The 20,152-nt window shown below is 41.5% G+C and overlaps 2 protein-coding genes across 3 annotated transcripts; one reads left to right on the top strand and one right to left on the bottom strand.

Annotated features, from left to right (window-relative positions):
- Positions 1–207: 207 nt before the first annotated feature.
- LOC119443106 (succinate--hydroxymethylglutarate CoA-transferase) lies at positions 208–14,897 on the top strand. The gene is made up of 11 exons (XM_037708255.2): positions 208–430; positions 523–583; positions 687–760; positions 874–959; positions 1,040–1,090; positions 1,149–1,269; positions 2,355–2,590; positions 4,737–5,002; positions 5,300–5,402; positions 5,770–5,827; positions 13,562–14,897. Exons 1-11 carry the CDS (start codon positions 337–339, stop codon positions 13,702–13,704), a joined length of 1,293 nt encoding a protein of 430 aa, XP_037564183.1. The 5' UTR covers positions 208–336; the 3' UTR covers positions 13,705–14,897.
- Positions 14,898–15,395: 498 nt separating this feature from the next.
- Positions 15,396–20,147, bottom strand: LOC119443107 (chromatin complexes subunit BAP18). Of its 2 annotated transcripts, XM_037708257.2 has the most exons (5): positions 19,985–20,145; positions 19,522–19,616; positions 18,725–18,826; positions 16,195–16,340; positions 15,396–15,577 (listed from the first exon to the last, which is right to left on the bottom strand). In XM_037708257.2, the coding sequence occupies exons 1-5, from the start codon at positions 20,006–20,008 to the stop codon at positions 15,483–15,485; spliced, it is 462 nt and encodes a 153-aa protein (XP_037564185.1). In that variant the 5' UTR covers positions 20,009–20,145; the 3' UTR covers positions 15,396–15,482. The 2 variants fall into 2 exon arrangements, with proteins under 2 accessions (XP_037564185.1, XP_037564186.1); XM_037708258.2 differs by lacking the exon at positions 18,725–18,826 and having other exon boundaries at positions 19,985–20,147.
- Positions 20,148–20,152: the final 5 nt, after the last annotated feature.

Here is a 20,152-nt window from a genome sequence, read left to right as displayed (position 1 = left end):
ACTAATTCACGGCGCCTTGGCTAGAATAGCGTTACTAGCGTTTGTAGGTTAGTTGGCGGCCTCTACAGATCAGCGGCATTTCCGTGTAAACATTGTAACCCATATACTATTAAAAGTAACGTATTAAAGTCGTTGCTTACCTTTCATTTGTCATCTTTGCGTTGTACGGTAATCTTGTCTGAGTCGTGTCTACCATCGGCCACATCGCGGCGTGCATCACGGCAACAGTTTGCGTCTGCTATCAGTCAAGTGTGGGCGGGCACAACAGCTGTTCGATCTTTTCTTTGTATTTTGGCAATAAAACTGTATCTGCGACGGTGCTTACATAAACCGCCAATGTCGCTCAGAGCAATGATATGCAGGTCGAACGCTGTCGTACGGAAAGCTTTCCACGATGCGTATGCGGCGCACACCTCCACTTCAATACGAGGTAAAACTGTAAATATATATCTACAGAACTCGGGTAGAATTTGTGTGTTTGAGTGCAAACACGGATATTATTGACAGTGTAACCTTACGCAGCCTCTTCGACGGGCCGTCCTGAAGACCCGTTGAAGGGAGTTCGGGTACTCGACCTGACTCGGTGAGGATAAAAAAAAAAAAATTTAGTGCGCCCGTAAAACTTGTAAAAATTGGCTGCTCTTGTCACATTTAGGCACACGAGGTCTTTGTTCAACTGTTTTCAGAATACTGGCGGGCCCTTACTGTTCCATGATTCTTGGCGACCTAGGTGCAGAGATCATCAAAATCGAAAGACCCGGTAAGGATTGGAGCCTTAATGTATGTACGGTGCCAGTTTCAAATAATGTACGTACAAGCTATAAGCACCGCCATCGGCTAGTATCAACAGTTGGTTCGTTTTATGCATCGCAGGTGTCGGAGACGAAACACGGAACTGGGGACCGCCTTTTCTCGGAGATCAAAGCTGCTATTTTCTATCAGTAAATAGAAACAAAAAGGTACTACATACACTTAAATTCCCCATTTCTTAGTCACGTCATCCTGAATCAACAATATCCCCCCTCCTTTCTTTTTAAAGAGCGTAGCCGTTGACTTGAAAAGCGCTGAAGGCGTTAGTCTGATAAAGAAGGTAAGCATAATATCTGGTCAACGTGAACAAAATTGACTATTTTAACTTGTTGAAACAGATCGCTGGGACATCTGATGTGCTGCTGGAGAACTATCTTCCCGGAAAGCTAGACTCCCTTGGTCTTGGATACGAAGATATAAGGGCTGTTGCACCTCAAATTGTCTATTGTTCCATAACAGGTACATGCAGACAAAGCTTGTAGTCTCCGTAGTTGTACTGGATTATTGTCTTCCAATATCAGTAGTGCAATTTTCCAGAAGCTTGGCTACAATTTATTCAAAGAATGACAAGTGTTATCTTCCAATGGAATTATGTGGTGTTGTAGCTATTGCACAGTGGTAGCAGGCATCTAGCCAGAATGAAACAACACAGGCACATTGTAAATAAGCCAGATCTAGGCAGCACAAAATAGATGAGTGAGGTCAGCCGTCAGGCTTCCACATGTTGCGCAATAAAAGTAACCAATTACAATTACTACTTTAAAAAAGTCAATTGATTATGGTTATTAATTACAGCCCCACGAAAGTATTCTATTACTTTAGCGTTACTTCCCACCTTAAATTTATTATTATTGCACAAATACAGTTAATAAAACAAGCTGGACTGACTTTTTCAATGCGTCCTCTGCAGACCTTCACAGATCATTTTTACTAATAATTGCTTTTCAAAATTTTCTTCGGTAATATTCCCTCATTTCCTTGTTAAGACATCTGGTAGTCACACTGAAAACATTCCAGTTACTTTTGTGCTTCAATGCATAAAACAATGTGCTGTTAAGAAAGTAACTGAAATGCCAATGCATTTCTCCGCAAAGTTCAGGAATTAATGTCTCGAAACTGGTGTCATCCTGAAAATTCGTTCCAAGTGGATTCGCCTTGCGAACTCAACGGCTAGAATTTTAAATTGCAACATGGGCCATAAAGGTAATTAGTTAAAAACTTCATCACTGACATTTTGTTAATTAGTCCATTATGCATTTCAATTTTTTGTGCAAGTAATCCCCGCCTCTTCGAGTAGACCAGCTCATGAACTAGAATTGTGCTATCTGCCACAGGCAACCTTTAAAAAATTTTTAAAGTGTTCGCTGAAACACTCGATATATATATATATATATATATATACATGTATTTATACCATAGCACTTACAGTGTTAGCATTTAGGTGCAGTGTAAGCTGCGAGAGTCTGGCTCTAGGTCACTTTTGTTTGAATCAATCCTTGCAGGTGCTTTCACTGTAACGGTGTTTGTATCTGCTCAAACTGCAGGTTATGGACAGAAGGGACCATACAGGGAGCGTGCAGGCTATGATGTCATAGCTGCCTCTATGGGAGGTCTGCTACACATCACAGGACCCCGTGGAGGTGAACCATGCAAAGTCGGTGTTGCTATCACAGACCTGGCAACTGGCTTGTATGCTCACGGCGCAGTCATGGCTGCACTTCTGCAGCGAAATCGCACAGGCAAGGGACAATGGGTCAACTGCAATTTGTTCTCAACCCAAGTACGTATTTTAGCACTGCTATTAAGCTGTAGGCAGTAGTGTCAAATGTTTGGGCAATCTTCCTGGGTCAGTGTCACCCTATGTGTAGCAGACATGGTCTCCAGCCAACCCAGCCTGATAGAGCAGTGAATTGGGCTAGTTTGTGGGTGTTCATTGTTTGTGTACTATGTACCACATGAACCAACAGGAACAGAAAGGAAAAATATGAATGGGTATGAAGCAGTGATAACGGGCTTCTTTGAGTCCATTTCTGTTTTTCAACCCCACTGATTTGTGTAGTACATAGTGCAATAGCAATGAACAGCCTAAGAGAATCAGTCCTGGCATTGCATTATGCAAAAGAGAGAGGAAGAAGCTTGAAATATATTTGGTACTTTTACACTGTTTATAATCTTGTCAGCCTCCCATAATAAATTGGGCTAACTATTGACTAGTTGGAGACATGTAGCACTCGGCAATTCCACACAAACCGTCTAGGCGTCATATTTTATAACAATCCATTTCATTTTCAATTTTTTTCTTTTCATCCACTGTGCTGCCGGTAATGGCGCTGCAGAAACTTATGAGCAAGTGACAAAACAAACATAATTAAAAATAATGACTCATTTATGATTTATTAATAATTGACAACAAAATATGGCCCTAGCTTCTCTTATATATTATTTAGCAGTACTTTTATCATGTGTAAAGGTGTTTATTGACAGGATTGAGAGGTTGAACTCGGTGCGGCAGTCAGGACAAGCCCCGTGCGTAAAAGCGCTGGTGATGCGCCTGACTGACCGGCACTTCTTCATCGTATTTCATACGCCGGAGATGCACCTGGCTAACCGGCACTTCTTCGTTACACATGCTTTATATCTGTTGTATGCCATTTCTGCATTTATACATGGTACAAAAACTTAATGCCATAATTCGCACTTTGTGTATGTGAATTCAGTGATTTGCTTGATTCTTCAATTAGATGAAAGCTTACAGAACTTTTTTGACGGCACCACATATAGAATGCACACACGAGTGCCATTGAAAAATGTTTTAATTGCCTCAGTATGCCCTGATCTTTGCAATTGAGTACTTTGTTTTGAGTATGTGTGTCTTATACAGGGTGTTTCACTTAACTTAGGCCAAATTTTAAAATATGCAAATGCTACGTAGCTGGACAGAACCAAGGTAATGTTGTTTGCCCTCGCTCGGAGATACTCAGATTATTTTTTAAATTCCACCTAATTAAATAAATAGTCTTAATTAAGCAACTTTGCAATTATTATACTTAGATGAAAAATTGTAGAGCAACATGAGAAACTCCCGATACAGCTTTGTTGCTCAACTTGTGCTTCATAAAAGTGTATGTACTATCGACCAAAAAAGTTTACGGACCACGGGATCTCAGAAAACGCTAAATATCCGAGCAACCTTTAAAAGTAGCCAGTAAAATCGTACATCACAATGTTGTTCGCATATACCAGTAGAGGCTGGAAACGGGAATACCAGGCTGCGGAGATATTCAGCTTTTTGTCAGATCCCTTGATCCGTAAACTTTTCTGGTCGATAGCACACATCTCATGCTCACATTTATAGCTGGAGCTCTAATGGAACTCCAAAATTATCACAACTGTGCAGAGAAACAGCTTGCTAAAGCAGGCTGGAAGCAAAGTTAGGCAGATATACACAAGAGGCCACTTCTTTTTTTAATAACTAAGGTCTGTTGAAATCATCCTGCACATTGTGAACAGGGTCATCGCAGTTGAGAACGAGTTTGTGCAGACAGCCTAGCACTTCCTACATGAAGCCTGCACAACTTCTCCTATAGTGGCTGCGAATTCTATGAACTCGTTTTGCTAAAATCCTGAACAGAGTGAAGCAAATGGCAATGTGTGGACGCTGCCATGCTGCACCAGTTATACCAACCAACAGCAAAGTTCGTCACTTCCTAAACTAGCCCAGAAATTGCAGATGAATTGAATGGATATAAACGCATGATGAGCTCAGTGCACACCCATGTGATAAACATTGCATGCCTCATTTTCATAACAAGCCTCCACTGGAAAAGCTTGTACAGGTAAACAAAAGCGGTTTCCTGAGCAAGTGTGAGCGTGAACAAATGATAAGACTGCTACATGTGGTACGATGGTCCTTCTTTCTCACTAAGGTATCTGTGCTGGCCAACATAGCTTCCAACTACCTCAATGCTAACCTTGAGGCCAGCCGCCATGGGACAAGCCACGAAAGCATTGTGCCATATGCTGCATTTGAAACACTGGACGGCTACATCACAGTGGGAGCTGCAAGTGAAGGCCAGTTCAAGATCTTCTGCAGGGTCCTTGATGTTAATGAGCTCTTGTCTGATCCTCGTTTCAAAGACAATCCAAGCCGTGTCCAAAACAGGGATGTCCTAGTTGAAATTTTGAATAAAAGGTGAGTAGCAGTGTATCAAGTGTGACACAACAAGATAAACAAAGTGCATAAAATTGTAATTTTGTAAAATGGGCCGAGTATTTTCGTTTAATAATAAGAAATTGGCCAATTCAAAAGAAAACCATTAGAAATGAAATGTTAGAACTGCAGCTGTACTCTTGTCATGAGGAGAATGTAACAGAAGACATTTGACTATGGGCAGCTTTTTGACATACACATTTACAGCCCACCACCAGAGCTGACAACACGTAGATGGCAACATTGGAAACCTGCCTAAAAGTGTGAAAAATTTTGTAGGTTTAAGCTCAAGACAACAAAGGAGTGGCTGCAGCTTTTTGAAGGCTCCGGCATACCGTACGGGCCCATCAACACCATTCAGCAAGTGTTTGAAGATTCTCAGGTGGGTGCGCAAACAGCAGTGCACCAGCGAACATTAGCAACCCACCAAATTCAGTGCAACTTTGGGAGGCACATAGTTGGTGTTCTGCCTCTCTTCTTTGTGCCCTTTGTGTGATTGGGAATGCCTTTTATGCTTGATTATCTCGGAGTGCAATTAGGCACTGCTGCATACCAGGTCACAATGTGCTGTAGCACCAGAGAACAAAACGCAGATGCGTGCTAAATTCCAATATATTTTGACTAGTTTGTTACAATTTACGCTTATTGTGCGTATAGTATGTGGCTTTATTGTGACTGTGTGTGTGCTTGTGTTTCAGTGCATTAAGCACGCTCATGCAGCAATTCTCAGAGAGAGGGTCTGTTTGCAGGGCAAGGAAATGGTGGTGAAGCTTCCGCACAAGACTGCTGGCACTGTGTCCTTAGTCGGTGAGCTCTTCTTGCTTGATCCTGTCCGATGAAACAAAAGCCTGTAAAAGGCTGCATCAAGGTGAAAGAAGTTTTATCTAGTTGGCTAATCCAGTACCCGAGAAGAGCTGTAAGCAGTGCAATGGGCAGGGCTCCACGGTCTTCTTAGAAAATAGTACATAGTGAATTTCTAGCTGGCTTAACATTAGGGCACATGTCGTGAAAGTTTGAGTAATAAAAGAGGTCCAGCAACTAAATTAAATATGGATAAATTGGAACATATCCAGAAATGCGCCGATCGTTTTTGTGACAGGTGATTTCAGCTTCACGAGAAGATCAAGTGATATTGTTAAAGCATTGAGGTGGCCCTTACTTTCATCAACGCATAAATACCTCAGATTATGCAACTCTTATGACATATTAAATAAAAGAACAGGGATAGATAAAATCAACTACATAGAAGAACCAACCTACATTTTTTCCCGAAAGGACCATTCCTTGAAAGTGTGTGAATACATGCCTTCATTGTTTCCTTTTCTTTTAAAAGAGTATCTCTTAACATATTGTCGCAGTTGTTTCCACCACTGTCACGATGTGAAAGGCAATTGTCCTGCCTCTGTATTTTGTGATTTTTGTTATGTTATGCTCTGTAAAATGTACTGCAATTGTGCACTGTATATTGTATTGTCTCATCAATGCACATTCCTGATTGTGCCCCCCTGTAACAATGCCCTTAGCAGGTGCTGTAGGTACGTGTATAAATAAATAAAATAGAATTAATTGCATGGCCTGACAGCAACCATTGTAATAAAAAAAAAGGGGGGGAGAGAGAGCACGTACATGTGAATTGTGCAGAAGGTGCAGCTAACCAATGTCCTTGTCTTCTGTACATCTCATGTGATAAAGCTGTGGCATGTTCATCGTCAGAGTGTTGGATAACAAAGCAATCAATGTGCAATCAAGCAATCAGTGGTCACATTTGAACTGTGGCCTGACAAATGTGCTTTCAGAATGAAGAGCTCAGCTTTATGTTGTAAAGGTGCTCACATAGTTACTCAGCACACACAAGCCAACAAAAGCTTATTTCTTTACAGCTGAAAGGTCAGCTACAGCAAAATATTGAACCACTTAAAAAGTCTCATTTTCAATAGTGCAAAAAGATTAACGTTTTTCATATTGTGACTGAAGGAAAGAAAAGCTGCCATTTATTGCTTGCCAGAAATGATGCAGAAACAGCAGTGGCAACACGCCAAGGTGCGACAATGTGATCACCATGCGTGTGCAGTTCTGGTATTCGTGCCTGAAAAGTCACAGTGTGTGCACACTCCTCATTTGCATGATTCAATATGGCATTTGGTACTGTGTAAGCATTAGCATGTAGCCACGAGTAAGAACAGTATTCGCTGTTATGCCACATGGAAACCCAAGCAGTGCAAAAAAATTTACAAAGAAGAATAAACCAGAAAAAGAAATAAAAAGAAAGAAAAACAGTAGGAAGCAGTAAAGTCACAGACAGTAACACTGCAAGAGTAGGGAAACCAAAAGGAAGAGTACATTTTTATAATCACTACACAATGAGTGAGTGAAATATTACCAAGATTTTGTCCTGGGAAAAGCTTGGTGGGCCTCACAAAGGGAACACTTCACATATTTTATTTTATTTTATTTACGATACTGTTGGCCATAAGGCCGCTACAGGGTGGGTTTTAAGGCATCACAAATACAATTTCGGTGTTAGAAAAATAGGTTATCAAAACTACAAACTGGGTGTTACAACAGTAAATAACATCAATGAAGTGTCAGTCATAGAAAATGGGTAAACTCATAATTTTAACAGTAGTTATCAAAATAGAAGCTGAATGTTACAACAGTAAATTACATCAATGAAGTGTCAGCGATAAAAAACAAAACAAAAAAGAACAGGTAGAATGCCAATTTGCACAGTAGTCTAACATTTCGGCAATCAATTTTCTAGACTCTAATTCATAAAACAAACCATACACGGTGTATGGTAGCAGTTGATAAAAAATAAAAAAATAAAGAAAGAAGCATGTGTATTATGTACAAGAGTGGAACCAAACATAAACATTCAGGTTTGTAATCATGTCATTATGCATTTTTCGAAGGTTTCAACTGAGGTGCACTGCATAACTGATGATGGCAGTCCGTTAGTCTTTCATGGTTCAGGGTAGAAATGAATTTGCATATGTGTCGATATGTAGCTGTGGCAAAACGAACGTCGTGTCATGTATTTTCCTAAGAGTTGGCTTTTTTGGGGGAGCTAAGTAATCTGAAATATCGATGTTAAAATGGTGTTTAGAAAGCAAAAATAGGAATTTTAGTCTTTCCACTAGGCACCGCTGTGATAGAGAGGGTAGTTGAGGCTGATTTAACATCTCTGTTACCGAGTTGGCAGAGGAATATTTGGACAAAATAAACCGTGCAGCCGTTCTTTGTACCCTTTCAAGTTCGTTTATTAGACCCACTTGGAACGGGTCCCATATAGTACTTGCGTGCTCTAACGTTGTCCTCACATAGGTTAGAAAAGCGGTTAATTTGACAGCATTGTTGTGCTCACGAGCTCTATCATTGAAACACTGTCCTGTTTGTCCAATACAGTCATTTCTGCCACAGCTCAGCGGTATCTGTTTCCCGTTTCACTGAGTGCACGCGCAACGTTATCTATCAGATACCACTGAGCTGTGGCAGAAATGATATTGGACAAACAGGACAGTGTTTCAATGATAGAGCTCGTCAGCACAACAATAATGTGAAGAATGGCTATGGAAGTCATTTAGCGGTACATTGCAAAAAGTGTCCATGCACTCCTATTTTGAAAAAGACAAAATTCATAGGGAAAGGAAAAGGTAAGAAAGAAAGAGAAATAATAGATGCATATCACATTTGAAAGGAAGGAAACAAATGTGTAAGTTTTCCCTCTCTCGCCTTCTCTGAGAAAGAAATAGCTTTTTTTGCATGATAGATTATGATGTTGCTCATTTTGCAGATGTCTATGTGACTGGTGTACGCATGCCTATGCTGGAAAAAGTATAAATGGCTGATGATTTTCAAATAATCTTCCAGTTGGCAGTCAGCGCTTGTTTGTGGTATTTGTTTCCTTGTGTCCTTGTTTTATTCGCACTGTTCAAACCTCAGTTCTAAATTGTGACACTTGTGATATGCGTTTTCCAGCTTAGGTTCTTGGTGATAGTTATCCCTAGGTATTTCAGTGTATCAACTGTAGCGAGTATTCGGGAGTTCACAAAGTATTTGTGATCCAGGACATTCTTTATGTTGTTCGATACCCTGAAGACAACTGTTTTTTGCTCGTTTATCTTGATTTTCCACTTTTCACACCATATTTCAATGGCAGCAAGAGCGTCGCTCAGCGATTTTTTATCATTGACTTTGTTAACTTCCCAGTAAAGTAAACTATCATCTGCGTATGTCAAAAATAAAACAGGACCTAAAACAGACCCCTGCGGCACGCCTGAGTTCACAGTTAAAGTGCTCGATCTTATGCCATTTATTTCTACCGGACAGATATGCGAGGATCTATTCTAACAAATTGGGATTAGTTCCCATTTGTGCGAATTTGCTGATTAACGATGAGTGAACAACTCTGTCAAAGCTTTCAAGAAGTCTAAGCCAATCACATCAAGTTGTCTTTTGTTGTTCAAAGCGCTAGAAAAGTTGATTTCCATTAGCTGCGTGGTGGTAGAAGGGGGTTGCCTAAACCCGTGTTGATTTGGAAAAAAGGTTTTGTTATGTTCAAAATAAGTGTACTATATTGATTTTGATATTATATGTTCCAAGTAGTTTGCAGCAAACACAGGTCAAAGATATGGGACGATAATTTCCAATTTGCTGCTTGTCACCTGTCTTATGTAGTATTGGGATTACTTTTGCCACTAGCCAATTGTCCGGAAGTTGTTTTTGACCAATTGATGCAGTAAATATTATTTCCAAGTAGTGGGCTACCCATTCCGCGTATCTTCATAAAAATGTGTTAGGTATTTAGTCCGGGCCAACAGATTTTTTAAGCAAAGCTTTTAGGCTTACAAGTGGTGGTGGGGTCATGCTGAAATGTGGGCCGATCCTGGCAATAGTGCAGAAAGGGTCCAAGCCCGATGGGACATACCAGGGACAAGAAAGAAAGAAAGAAATAGAGAAAAATAGAAAGAAATCACGTGCGGCGCACACCCCCACTGGATATGCGACATGTGACACGTGCGTGACCAATCAGGTTTGCTTGGTGTGTCGCGAGGAGGCACATGGAAGAAAAGCGTGTTGGCCTGCGCTCCTCCAGGCTTCCCTCGCCTCAAATCAGTTTTGACGAACAGATGGGAAGGCCATGCGTGGTGCGTTCTGCAAAGGAGCAAACTGCGTTTGATGAACACCGGCTTGAACTCGCTCGGGAAAGGGCTCGTCGTCGACGTGCCAATTCTAGTGTGAGGGCTTCTGTAGCCGACTGCTCGGTGTCAGCACAGAGGCGATGCGAGGGCTTCCGAAGCCGAGGCCCGCCGTCAGCGACGATCAGAGAATCCCGAGCCGACGGCTTCCGAACGTTAGCCTTACGAAGGTCACACACACACACGACAAGCTTCGCTTAACCCCATTTTCTTGACAGGGAAAGGGCTGGTGATTTTTTTTCATCTATGTCTAAAATAAGAGACAAAATTCCTTCATACGTAACTGTTATGTCAGACATGGGTATGCAATGGCTCTGATATCGAGGAAGGGGCAATGAATCAACTTGATCTGAAACAGTAAAAACTGACTGAAAATATGAATTGAAGCATGACAATATCAACGTGGGGTCAGTCACAAGCGCATCGTCTACAACTACGCTGCAAGATTTGCTATCACTTCCCGATAAGTAGCGCCAAAAACGATGTGGGGATGATTTTATGTTTGTGAGGGTTTCTGCATGATATTTATTTTTGGCTTCTGTTCGCATGTTTCGTAGTAGCGCTGAAATACTTGATATTTTGTGATTATCCCTTTTCGTTTTCTTTCTTTCGCGACTGATCCTCTGCTTAAGGTTGATGATCTCGCGGGTAATCCATGGGTTCCGTGTGTTATTTTTTCTTCTTTGTAACTGGTATGAAGCTGTCAATGCAATGGAAGATAATAGCTTTAAATTTAGCCCACATTACCTTGACAGCAGCCTCAGCGCTGAAATGATCTAAGGAGCATGAGAGATAATAAATTATACTAGTGTCATCAGCTTTCGAGAAATTTGGCACATGTACAGCGTGTTCTTCGAATTTAGTACACACAGTGCTGTGCTTTATTTAAACGAATACTAATTTATTATCCGATATTCCCTTGTAAATTGCTATTTCGTAATTATCAAAGCACCCGTCGAGAAATACTAAATCTAGGATCCACTGCCATGCGTGCACCTGCCATGTGTGTGCTTTCCTGAACTATTTGTGATAAGCCATGGGAAAAAACTATATCAATGAGTGAGTCACACTCTGCGCGCTCTTGCGAGCCTATAATGAAAGACTCCCAGTCAATACCTGGTAAATTAAAATCCCCTAAAAGAATAATAGGCCCATATTGCGGTGTTTGTTCATCTTAATAACTCTTGATATCCTGTAGGTACGAAGCTGGCTTATTAGGCACTCTGTACATTGCACAATCATTGCATTCTACCGGTGCTAACATATGGGGCAGAAACTTGGAGGTTAACAAAGAAGCTCGAGAACAAGTTAAGGACCGCACAAAGAGCGATGGAACCAAAAATTTTAGGACTAACGCTAAGAGACAGGAAGAGAGCGGTGTAGATCAGAGAGCAAACGGGGATAGCCGATATTCTAGTTGACATTAAACGAAAAAAATGGAGCTGGGCAGGCCATGTAATGCGTAGGATGGATAACCGGTGAACCATTAGAGTTACAGAATGGATACCAAGAGAAGGGAAGCGAAGTCGAGGATGGCAGAAAACTAGGTGAGGTGATGAAGGTAAGAAATTTGCAGGCGCAAGTTGGAATCAGCTAGCGCAAGACAGGGGTAATTGGAGATCACAGGGAGAAGCCTTTGTCTTGCAGTGGACATAAATATAGGCTGATGATGACGATGATATTGCCCCGAGAAAGACTAAGGCATTGTCAATCTTAACGTTGCACCTCACACTCTCGTGGTTTCGGATACCTTGCAAACGTATGCATTCAACATCTTCTTTACCAATTATGGCAACACCAACTCCTCAGGATTCGCGGTCATTCCGCATTATCTTATAACCGGGTGGTAGTAATTCATTGTCTCGTATGTCGGGATGTAGCCACGTTTCAGTTACTGTGACAATGTGTGGGTCATAGCTGGCTAGAATGTATTCCAGGTCGTCAATTTTATTTATCAGGCTTCTGGAGTTTAAATTGACAAACCTTCAGTCCTGTTTTTTTTGCGCTGGTGGGTGTGTGCTATGCTTAACCTTGACTTGACGGTTTCTTGAGTAGTCCACATAAAACGCCTCTTTATTGATATATAGTAGTTTGTCGTAGTCAAGACACATGCACTGTCCCTCCTCTCTTTCCTTCCCAGTGGAGTTCCAAAGCAGTTTACGTTTAGCCAAGGTTTCTTTTGAGAAGTTATCTGAAACTGAAATGCCAGTTCCTTTCAGATGCTTACAATTTTTGTAGATCTCTGCCTTTTCTCTGTAATCGTATAACCTTAAGACAACAGGGTGAGGCCTCGCGGTTTGCTTTTTTCTAATTCTGTGCAGGCTCTTGACAGTGCTCAGAGTAACGTGAAGCTTCTTTTCCATTACTTCTCTTAGCACTTTACTGTGCAGGTCATCTGGTGTCTCACTCTCCTCCTCTGATATTCCAAATATCATTAAATTGTTCCGTCTGCTCCTATCCTCGAAGCTAACAAGCCTTTCCTGTTGTCTTTGAATAGTTGCATCTACTTCCTTCACTGTTTTCGTCAGCTGCGAGATAGCTTTTTCGTGCTTTTTGAAGATTTGTAGGCTGCTTTCGATCTGTTAAAGCCGCGTACAAATCCCCTGTAGGTCATTTTGAATAATCTTTTGGCCATCACACAATTCCTTTAGGAGAGCCTGTGTATTTGGCCCCGGGTTGTGCTCAACGTCTTTGGAAAGCAAAAGACGCCAACTTGCAAAAACAGAATACACCACCTTTGGGCAAGGCAGCACTATAATAAAGCGATTGTTGCTCTTATACTACAGAAGGAGTAATAGCTGACTTGTTCAAGAAACAGAAGTCGATTTTTAGTTGACATGGCTTCCAGTGTGCCGCCTTGCCCACTGAAAGTTGCATCCTAGGGCTCCGGCTTTATACAGCGAGGTGAAGGTCCCGTGATCCATCCGTGACGTCCGAGTTCCTGTACTTCGACAGCGCCGCCACCGATCCACTCGAAACCAGCGGCGTCAGTAGCCAGTGTAACAATATGCAACTATATTTAACTTTTGTTTTGAAATAAAATTCCACCTTGCAAAGCTGGATAAACCCTTTGCATTTAAAACTTCATTTGTGCACCACCTCATAGTGCTAGAGTTATTTGTTGCTGATACTGGAATGGAAATTCTAAATAGTATCTCAGCTAATAAGCAGCAGCTATGTTAATTCAGAAAAGGACTAAAGAAACCACAGTTCAAAAAACTGGTTAATAGATTTGAAAATGGTGGTATGTTACAGAAGCATTGTTCTAGAAGGCTAATAATTTGGACATTACTACTAACAATGTGGAATCTGCATGGTGACGTTCTTACTGCAAATGATGCAGGCCCTGCTGTGGAGTTCAGTGATGGCGTGAACCAAGTTCGATCACCCCCACCTCTACTTGGAGAGCACACAGATGAAGTACTGTCAGAGTACCTTACTGCAGATGAGATCGCCAGACTTCGAGCAATGATGGTCATTGCGTGATAAGGACTTGAAAATGTTGAAGGTTGTGCAGTTTTGCACATATACATAGTGTTCTTATAAGTACCACATGACAAAAAAATAACCCTGTTTGTATAAAGGCTTCTATTTTTAATCTGTGTCCTGGTTCCCGACTACACAGCATGCTACTATACACTCTGAAGCAGCAGGAGCTTGATGTTGGCGAGTTGGTGTAACATATTTGAAGAAAAAACAGCGCAAGAGAGATGAAGACGAAAAGACAGGTACAACAGACGGGGGCTAACTTCCAACTAAATTTTATTTGAAGAAACAAGGTTTATACGCATGACAAATGAATTGCACCACCGTGACGTCATGAACTATCTATCGCATCAGAAAGGCAATCTCTTTGTCAGCAAATGCCACTGACGGGCAACTAATGCACATGCCCTCAGCCCTCGCCAATGTAAAAAGCTTCTAGTAAGTCCCTCTCTAGTCTATTTCTAGAACGTGCCAGAAACTTGGTGTGATAAAGGTTCAGACGGCATTTGTGACGTTTACAATGTCCAGCCAAATGGCCTCCCACATTGTTACTTATGGCCCAGTTGTTTCTTCAAATAAAATTTACTTAGAAGTTAGTGCCCGTCTGTTGTACCTGTCCTCTTCTTGTCCTAGTCTGTATTGCGCTATTTTTTTTTCTTCAAGTATTGTACACTCAGCTGTGACTCGTATGAATTAGGACAACCTTTTTAGCATACTGAAACACAATATTTCCGTAAGTGCACTCCTGGAGCTTCAGTTCAATAAGCAATTATGCATGTCCTTCAAAACAATAAAGACCTTTTGAAATTGCCACCAACCGAAATTTAATATTGTAAATAAGATACGAGTGAAAATAAAATATGGCACCCAGAGTATCTCAACATCACAAACATGATTCCAACACAAACTCATAATTCCCCTTGCAGTTTCTTAATAAATAAATTAATCAAAGATCATGCCACATGCCATGTGGCTGGGCGTCAGTGTAATTTCTATGAGAGTGTGTGCCACATTGCACATGCAAAATTATAGAATCCTATTCATGAACTTAAGCACAAACTGAACAAGTGATCTAAAGCTGCAACTGGCTTATCCATGGTTAACTTGGCACAAAGCCAATGGTGTTTTGACAGCTGACTGCACTACTTCTCCATAGGTATTAGGAATGCAGGATGAACCATAAAATGTCTACTTGGATGACATTGGCCACCAAGAAGACAGCTGCAATTTATGTATTTAACACAATGCTCAGACAATGACACTTTTAAAGCATTCCGTAGTTTTTGATGGTGCGTGACCACAATGGACGTCTGCGACTGCGCTCGAAAAGCTGTAGCAGCAGTGTCATAGGTGACAGTTAACAAGAACCTTTACGACTTGGTACGCCTGTCGCAGGCCAACTCAAAATCTTAATGGTGGGTTTCCACCAAGGTGATGAAAGTGAAATGTCTATAAAGGAAGACTGCACAGAAGAACTTGATTAGAAGAGATAAAGGGCTTTTTTTTTTTTTTCTTCTAGAGTAACAAGGCATTGCGGCCCTCCATGTGTTGGGAATGAGTAAAAGACGGTTTTTCTTACCGTCTTTGACAGTAGCAGAACCATAAAGTGATAAGCTGACAAGGTGTCCTAAGACACGTATCCGTGACTGGCCAAGCAAATGCTGGTTCTTCATTTTCAGACAAACACAGGGTGCAAGTTTGATTATTGATGTGATTCATTTGCATTGAGGCATGATTTGTACATGAATTTGTGGATGATGCTCAGGTGATTGATGACTTTAGGAGGAGCTGTCGTAGTCAAGTTTGCCAGTTCCTCCCAAACCTTCAACATCTACTTCCGTCTCGGTTGCGTTGAGCATGTTCAGCGTTATGTCTGCACAGAGCACACAAGAAAGCCTAATCAAACACTGCCTAGATAACGAGAAACTTCATAGGCTTTTTCAGGTTTAAGGAAAGAAAAAAAAAAAAAAAAAAAGACGCAACATTTGGCACACATTAGTGATCCCAATTAAGTATAAATGGATCTGCAGAATTTAGAAAGAAACCTTCGAGCCACTAAATTCAAATTTTAATTAATTCTTGCTCGACGGCTTAAAAGCAATTAAAAACAGCGAATCCCATTTTTTTTTTTTTGGCAAAACAGAGAGAGCACTTATGTTACAAATATATTGTAAGATGAAGTGTGTTAAGTGCTCACAATATGCACAAATGTACAATACTGATAACTGATATCAAAGGATGAGCAATCTAGTCAAATAAGGAAGCTGCTAGGTTTGAAAAGAAGCATTGGACTCACTGCAAGCTAAAACAAAATGTAAATGTTCTGTAAGGACTAACTACGCACACTGTCTTATTGTTACACAATTCAACACACAACAAAGTAAGGATAGAGAGAGAGAGAAAAAAAAAAGATAATACTTGATTTTTTAAACTCAATTTCTGTGAGCCTCTGTAAACATCTGCATTCCCCCTTTTGGTTTCATGACTCACCAGCGGACTTTGTAGCAGCTTGCAGGCCAGCGGCTAATGTTGGTTGTGGAGGTGGCGGTGCTGCTTCTGCTTTGGGTGGTGCCTTTTTGATAGGGATGCCTGCCTCCTCATATGCCTTACGCTTCATGCTGTTCTTGATCTGACTGCTGCAGGGAACCATAATGTGCACACACAAAACTTGCACCAGAGACCACAGCATCTAACTAGTAAATACAGAACAACGCTATTTGGTAAGTTAATTAACAAAATGTAGACAAACTTGCTTACTGATGACTCCACACAACACTTAACCAACACTGACTGCACAAGAAAGCCATGTTGTGATAGTGCATGCATAAAAGGTAAATGTGTCACTATTAAAGCTGAGAAAAAATGTTTAGGAATGCTTTATTCAGGAATCAAAGTAAGTGAATGAAGAAGCTGCCTGCCTGAAAGAATTCCCAGAAAATGTTGAGTAAATTTTGAGTGCACCAAGCTAAGAGGTAATAATGAACTGTGTGCTAGCGATGACAGAGATTAATTCTAAAATCTGAGTAGAAGTTGACGAGAAAACAAGCCATTCATGGGAGAACTTTTTATGAGATTAGCATTTTTAGCCTACTTCAACTTTGTGCCTGTCTATTTATCTAGTCTCTTTACACTGCTCTTCCCAGTGACCCAAGATGTCTGCTAGCTTGGGCGACTAGCTATGTGATGGCTGCTCTCTAGACAGATAGACAACTGGCTGCTGTCTGACCTAGTTGACAACTTTGGTCACCTAGCACATGCCTGAATAAAAAACTCCCACTCCATAATTAGATAACATAAACATAACATTAAAATCTCTACCAATAATGAATTTCCCATCACCAAATTACAGACCATATTCACCACCACTTGAATGCTAACTGCATTAATGCAGATAATCATAGCTAAAGGATGTGTTCTGCCTGATTTTTTAATTACAGGGAATGGCCAGCAAATTTTCAGTGCTGCTTCCAGTGGTTTTCATCTATAGAAACTGGGATTTGACACAAGCACACCAGCCAACATCATTGACATGACATGCATACTGCATCTAAATATTTAAATCAGTGCAGGTAAGGTCAAACTTCAGCTTGTTAGCTAACACACATCACCTGGTTAATACTGCAAGGTGCACTCGCATGACACACCATATACCATTGAGCCAAAGTGCATGATGTGGTTATCACCAAGACACTTGTGATACAGGTGTTGTATCTCTGAAAAGTACTGCACTCAGAACACACCCTCAATCGATTATGGGCATAGCTGAGAAGAACATTAAAATGGCAGACTTCTACAAAACAGGTGAAGCTCATAGGTAGCTTCATTTCACTGCAAGGTGCGCTATAATTAGAATCATGGCTCATTAAGCATGGCACTATTAAATGCAAGCAAATGCAGCAGTGTAAACAAAGATCATGGTTATTTTTTACATTTTGTGTACTATCTTTATACCCGTAAGTGTGAACAAAACAGTGCACGGCCGCACATCAAAGCAAACCTGCACAGGCCCAGTGATGACTAGAGGCATGGCTTCCTGCTGTAAGCTACACTTCATTTCACCTTATCGCAGGCTTGTGGGTCAAAATAATGTAGCAGACATGAAGGCACACCTCCAGGCGTTACTGCACCTGCGCAACTTTGCTTTCATGTATGGCCGTGCTCTCATGTTCATACTAACAGGAGTCAAGATAGTACTTAAGACACTAGCCTTTTATGCTCTTAGACAGCACAAGCTAACTCACACAGCAATATGGCATGCTCTGAAAGGAAAACTGTAGAACAGTACCCAATCAATTTAAACTGGTAAAGTATCTCTTTAGAGCTCTATTTTCTTCCATTTCACAGGAGAGGATTTAATACTAATGGAGAAAACAAAGGCCAAAGATCCCTTTCTTAAATTTCGCATTCAATCTTGGTGCCAGTGCATCAGTTTGACATCATGGATTTAAAAGTATTTTTGTCCACTTCGGCCATCTTTAGCACAGGAAACATCCTTGAAACTTGCTAGGATGACTCTTTGGCTTTTCTAGAATGCCAGTACAGCCTTCTTTCCAACAAAAAAATTACTCGGCCTGAGCAGACGCAGTGAAAATTCACAATGTCATGGTGACCTGGTGCAAGAGCTTCAAGATGGCTTTGCTACTAGTCTTTCATTTTTGCATATTTCCTGTGTTACCCAAGCCTCTTCTCGTGGTATGAGTGCCCACTTCGCTATATTTTAGAAGCACGATATAATAATGCTGCATAACTTAGTATTGTGCTGCAGAATCCCCTTTAATGCAATCATTGAGCAGCAGAAAGGTGAACAATTGCGATTTTTGCTGCAGTGTTATATTTAGCAGCACTGTTCATCTTCAACATAAAAGCTTAAGTTGAGCACTGCAGCTAGGTACAAAGATATATTACGCATCAACTAGAGAAAAAGCAACAATAAAGCTATGTATGTCTGTAGATGTGCGCTTAGGACAGACAATGTCACAGTAAATTACGAACAGCATTGCTTGTAGGGCCGCGAACTTACATGGTGCGATTCTTTATGTGATCGCTAAGTTTATTCAGGTCGTCTCCAAAGCGCTTCACTGCACTGCGCAGCATCTCGACCTCGTCGTCAGTCCACTTGCCCCTGCGTGGGCATTACCAACTCAGTACCACTTCTGGATCTGCTTGCAAACGATGAACGCGGCCATGATACGAGACTTGCATAAAGCGTGCTCAAAACTTTCTAGTTTTACACACTTAGCACATGCAACAATTTCAACAGTTTACAATACAGCTCCACTCCAGGAATTTTTGCGGGGCAATTTTCACAGCTAGCAAAAACTTTTTTATCGGAGGTGCGAAACTCAAACGTGCAATAATGCTGATCCTAAATGGATCACAGATTAAAATTAATTAAATTCCGGGGTATTACGTGTCAGAACCACGGTTTGATTATGAGGAACGCCGTAGTGGGGGGCTCCATATGAATTTTGGCCTCTTGTTGTTTAACGTGCGCCCAATGCACGGAACACGAACGTTCTTGCATCCTGCTCCCACCGGAGTGCGGCCGCCGCGGCCAGGATTGAACTCCCGACTCCAGCAGCGCAACGTCATAGCCACTGTACGTTGTCGAGCACATTGTTGCGCAACGATACTCAAATACCAGCTATAGTTTACGATATCCGGCACCATACACGTTTGAGTATTGTCTCACTGTGCTGTTGACTGTGGACCAAATGAACTTTTCGATGCAGGCGCGTTCAAGGCTCGTATCAGCAGACCAGTCATCGCAATTGCGCACGCAGAGTCGAAGCAGAAAGCGCTGATGGTAATGCTCACCCGGCTGGCGATGGCTCAGAAGCAGAGTACAGCTGGACAGCCAGTTCACCGAGCTTGGTGAATGCAGCTCCCGCGGCTGTGAAAATTTCCCCCACCTGCAGATCGCAACAAAAAATCTCCACTGACGTCATACGGAACCTCACGGCGACGGCGACGGCAGAAATCTGCTTTTGAGTGTCCATATAATTGCTATCGCAATAAAACGGCGCGGCAACATTTTGAAGCGGTCAGGTAAAATAAACTCAATCGAATGATTAACCCCTAAATTCAGAAGGACCACAGGTCACACAAGCTACCGCTTTGTCTCACAGCTGCAGTGCGAAAAGCTAAAAGCCGCGTCTGGCACTGCTTATGTTCTAAACTTCTGTGGCACATTTTGCATGTCTCAGCGAACTATTTCGCCGTTGACGAAGGAAAAGAAACGACCCTGAAAAGCAATGACTCGTCGCGTATAGAAACTCACCTTGCTTGCACTCCCATGACTCATTTTTAGCGCCAAACGTAGTGCGTGTCAAACGCCTTGCGAGTTGTTTACGAGTGCTATAAAGACCAACTACAGTTACACTACAGCTCAACTTCAAACGCCATTGTAACCACCGCCATCTTTCAATTGGATTCGTCTACGCCTTTT

Source organism: Dermacentor silvarum, chromosome 2, assembly GCF_013339745.2.
Source record: "Dermacentor silvarum isolate Dsil-2018 chromosome 2, BIME_Dsil_1.4, whole genome shotgun sequence".
Taxonomy (NCBI): domain Eukaryota; kingdom Metazoa; phylum Arthropoda; class Arachnida; order Ixodida; family Ixodidae; genus Dermacentor; species Dermacentor silvarum.
This window is presented reverse-complemented; position numbering and strand designations above follow the sequence as displayed.

Bases quoted from the DNA above. Each gene is read 5' to 3' on its own strand.
- LOC119443106 (XM_037708255.2), top strand. From the start codon at position 337: ATGTCGCTCAGAGCAATGATATGCAGGTCGAACGCTGTCGTACGGAAA. The intron at 2,591-4,736 runs GTACGTATTTTA...TTTCTCACTAAG, and splicing joins GCAATTTGTTCTCAACCCAA to GTATCTGTGCTGGCCAACAT. The intron at 5,003-5,299 runs GTGAGTAGCAGT...AAAATTTTGTAG, and splicing joins GTTGAAATTTTGAATAAAAG to GTTTAAGCTCAAGACAACAA.
- LOC119443107 (XM_037708257.2), bottom strand. From the start codon at position 20,008: ATGAGTCATGGGAGTGCAAGCAAG. The intron at 18,827-19,521 runs GTGAGCATTACC...ATGCCCACGCAG, and splicing joins TCTGAGCCATCGCCAGCCGG to GGGCAAGTGGACTGACGACG. The intron at 16,341-18,724 runs GTAAGTTCGCGG...GGTTCCCTGCAG, and splicing joins CACATAAAGAATCGCACCAT to CAGTCAGATCAAGAACAGCA.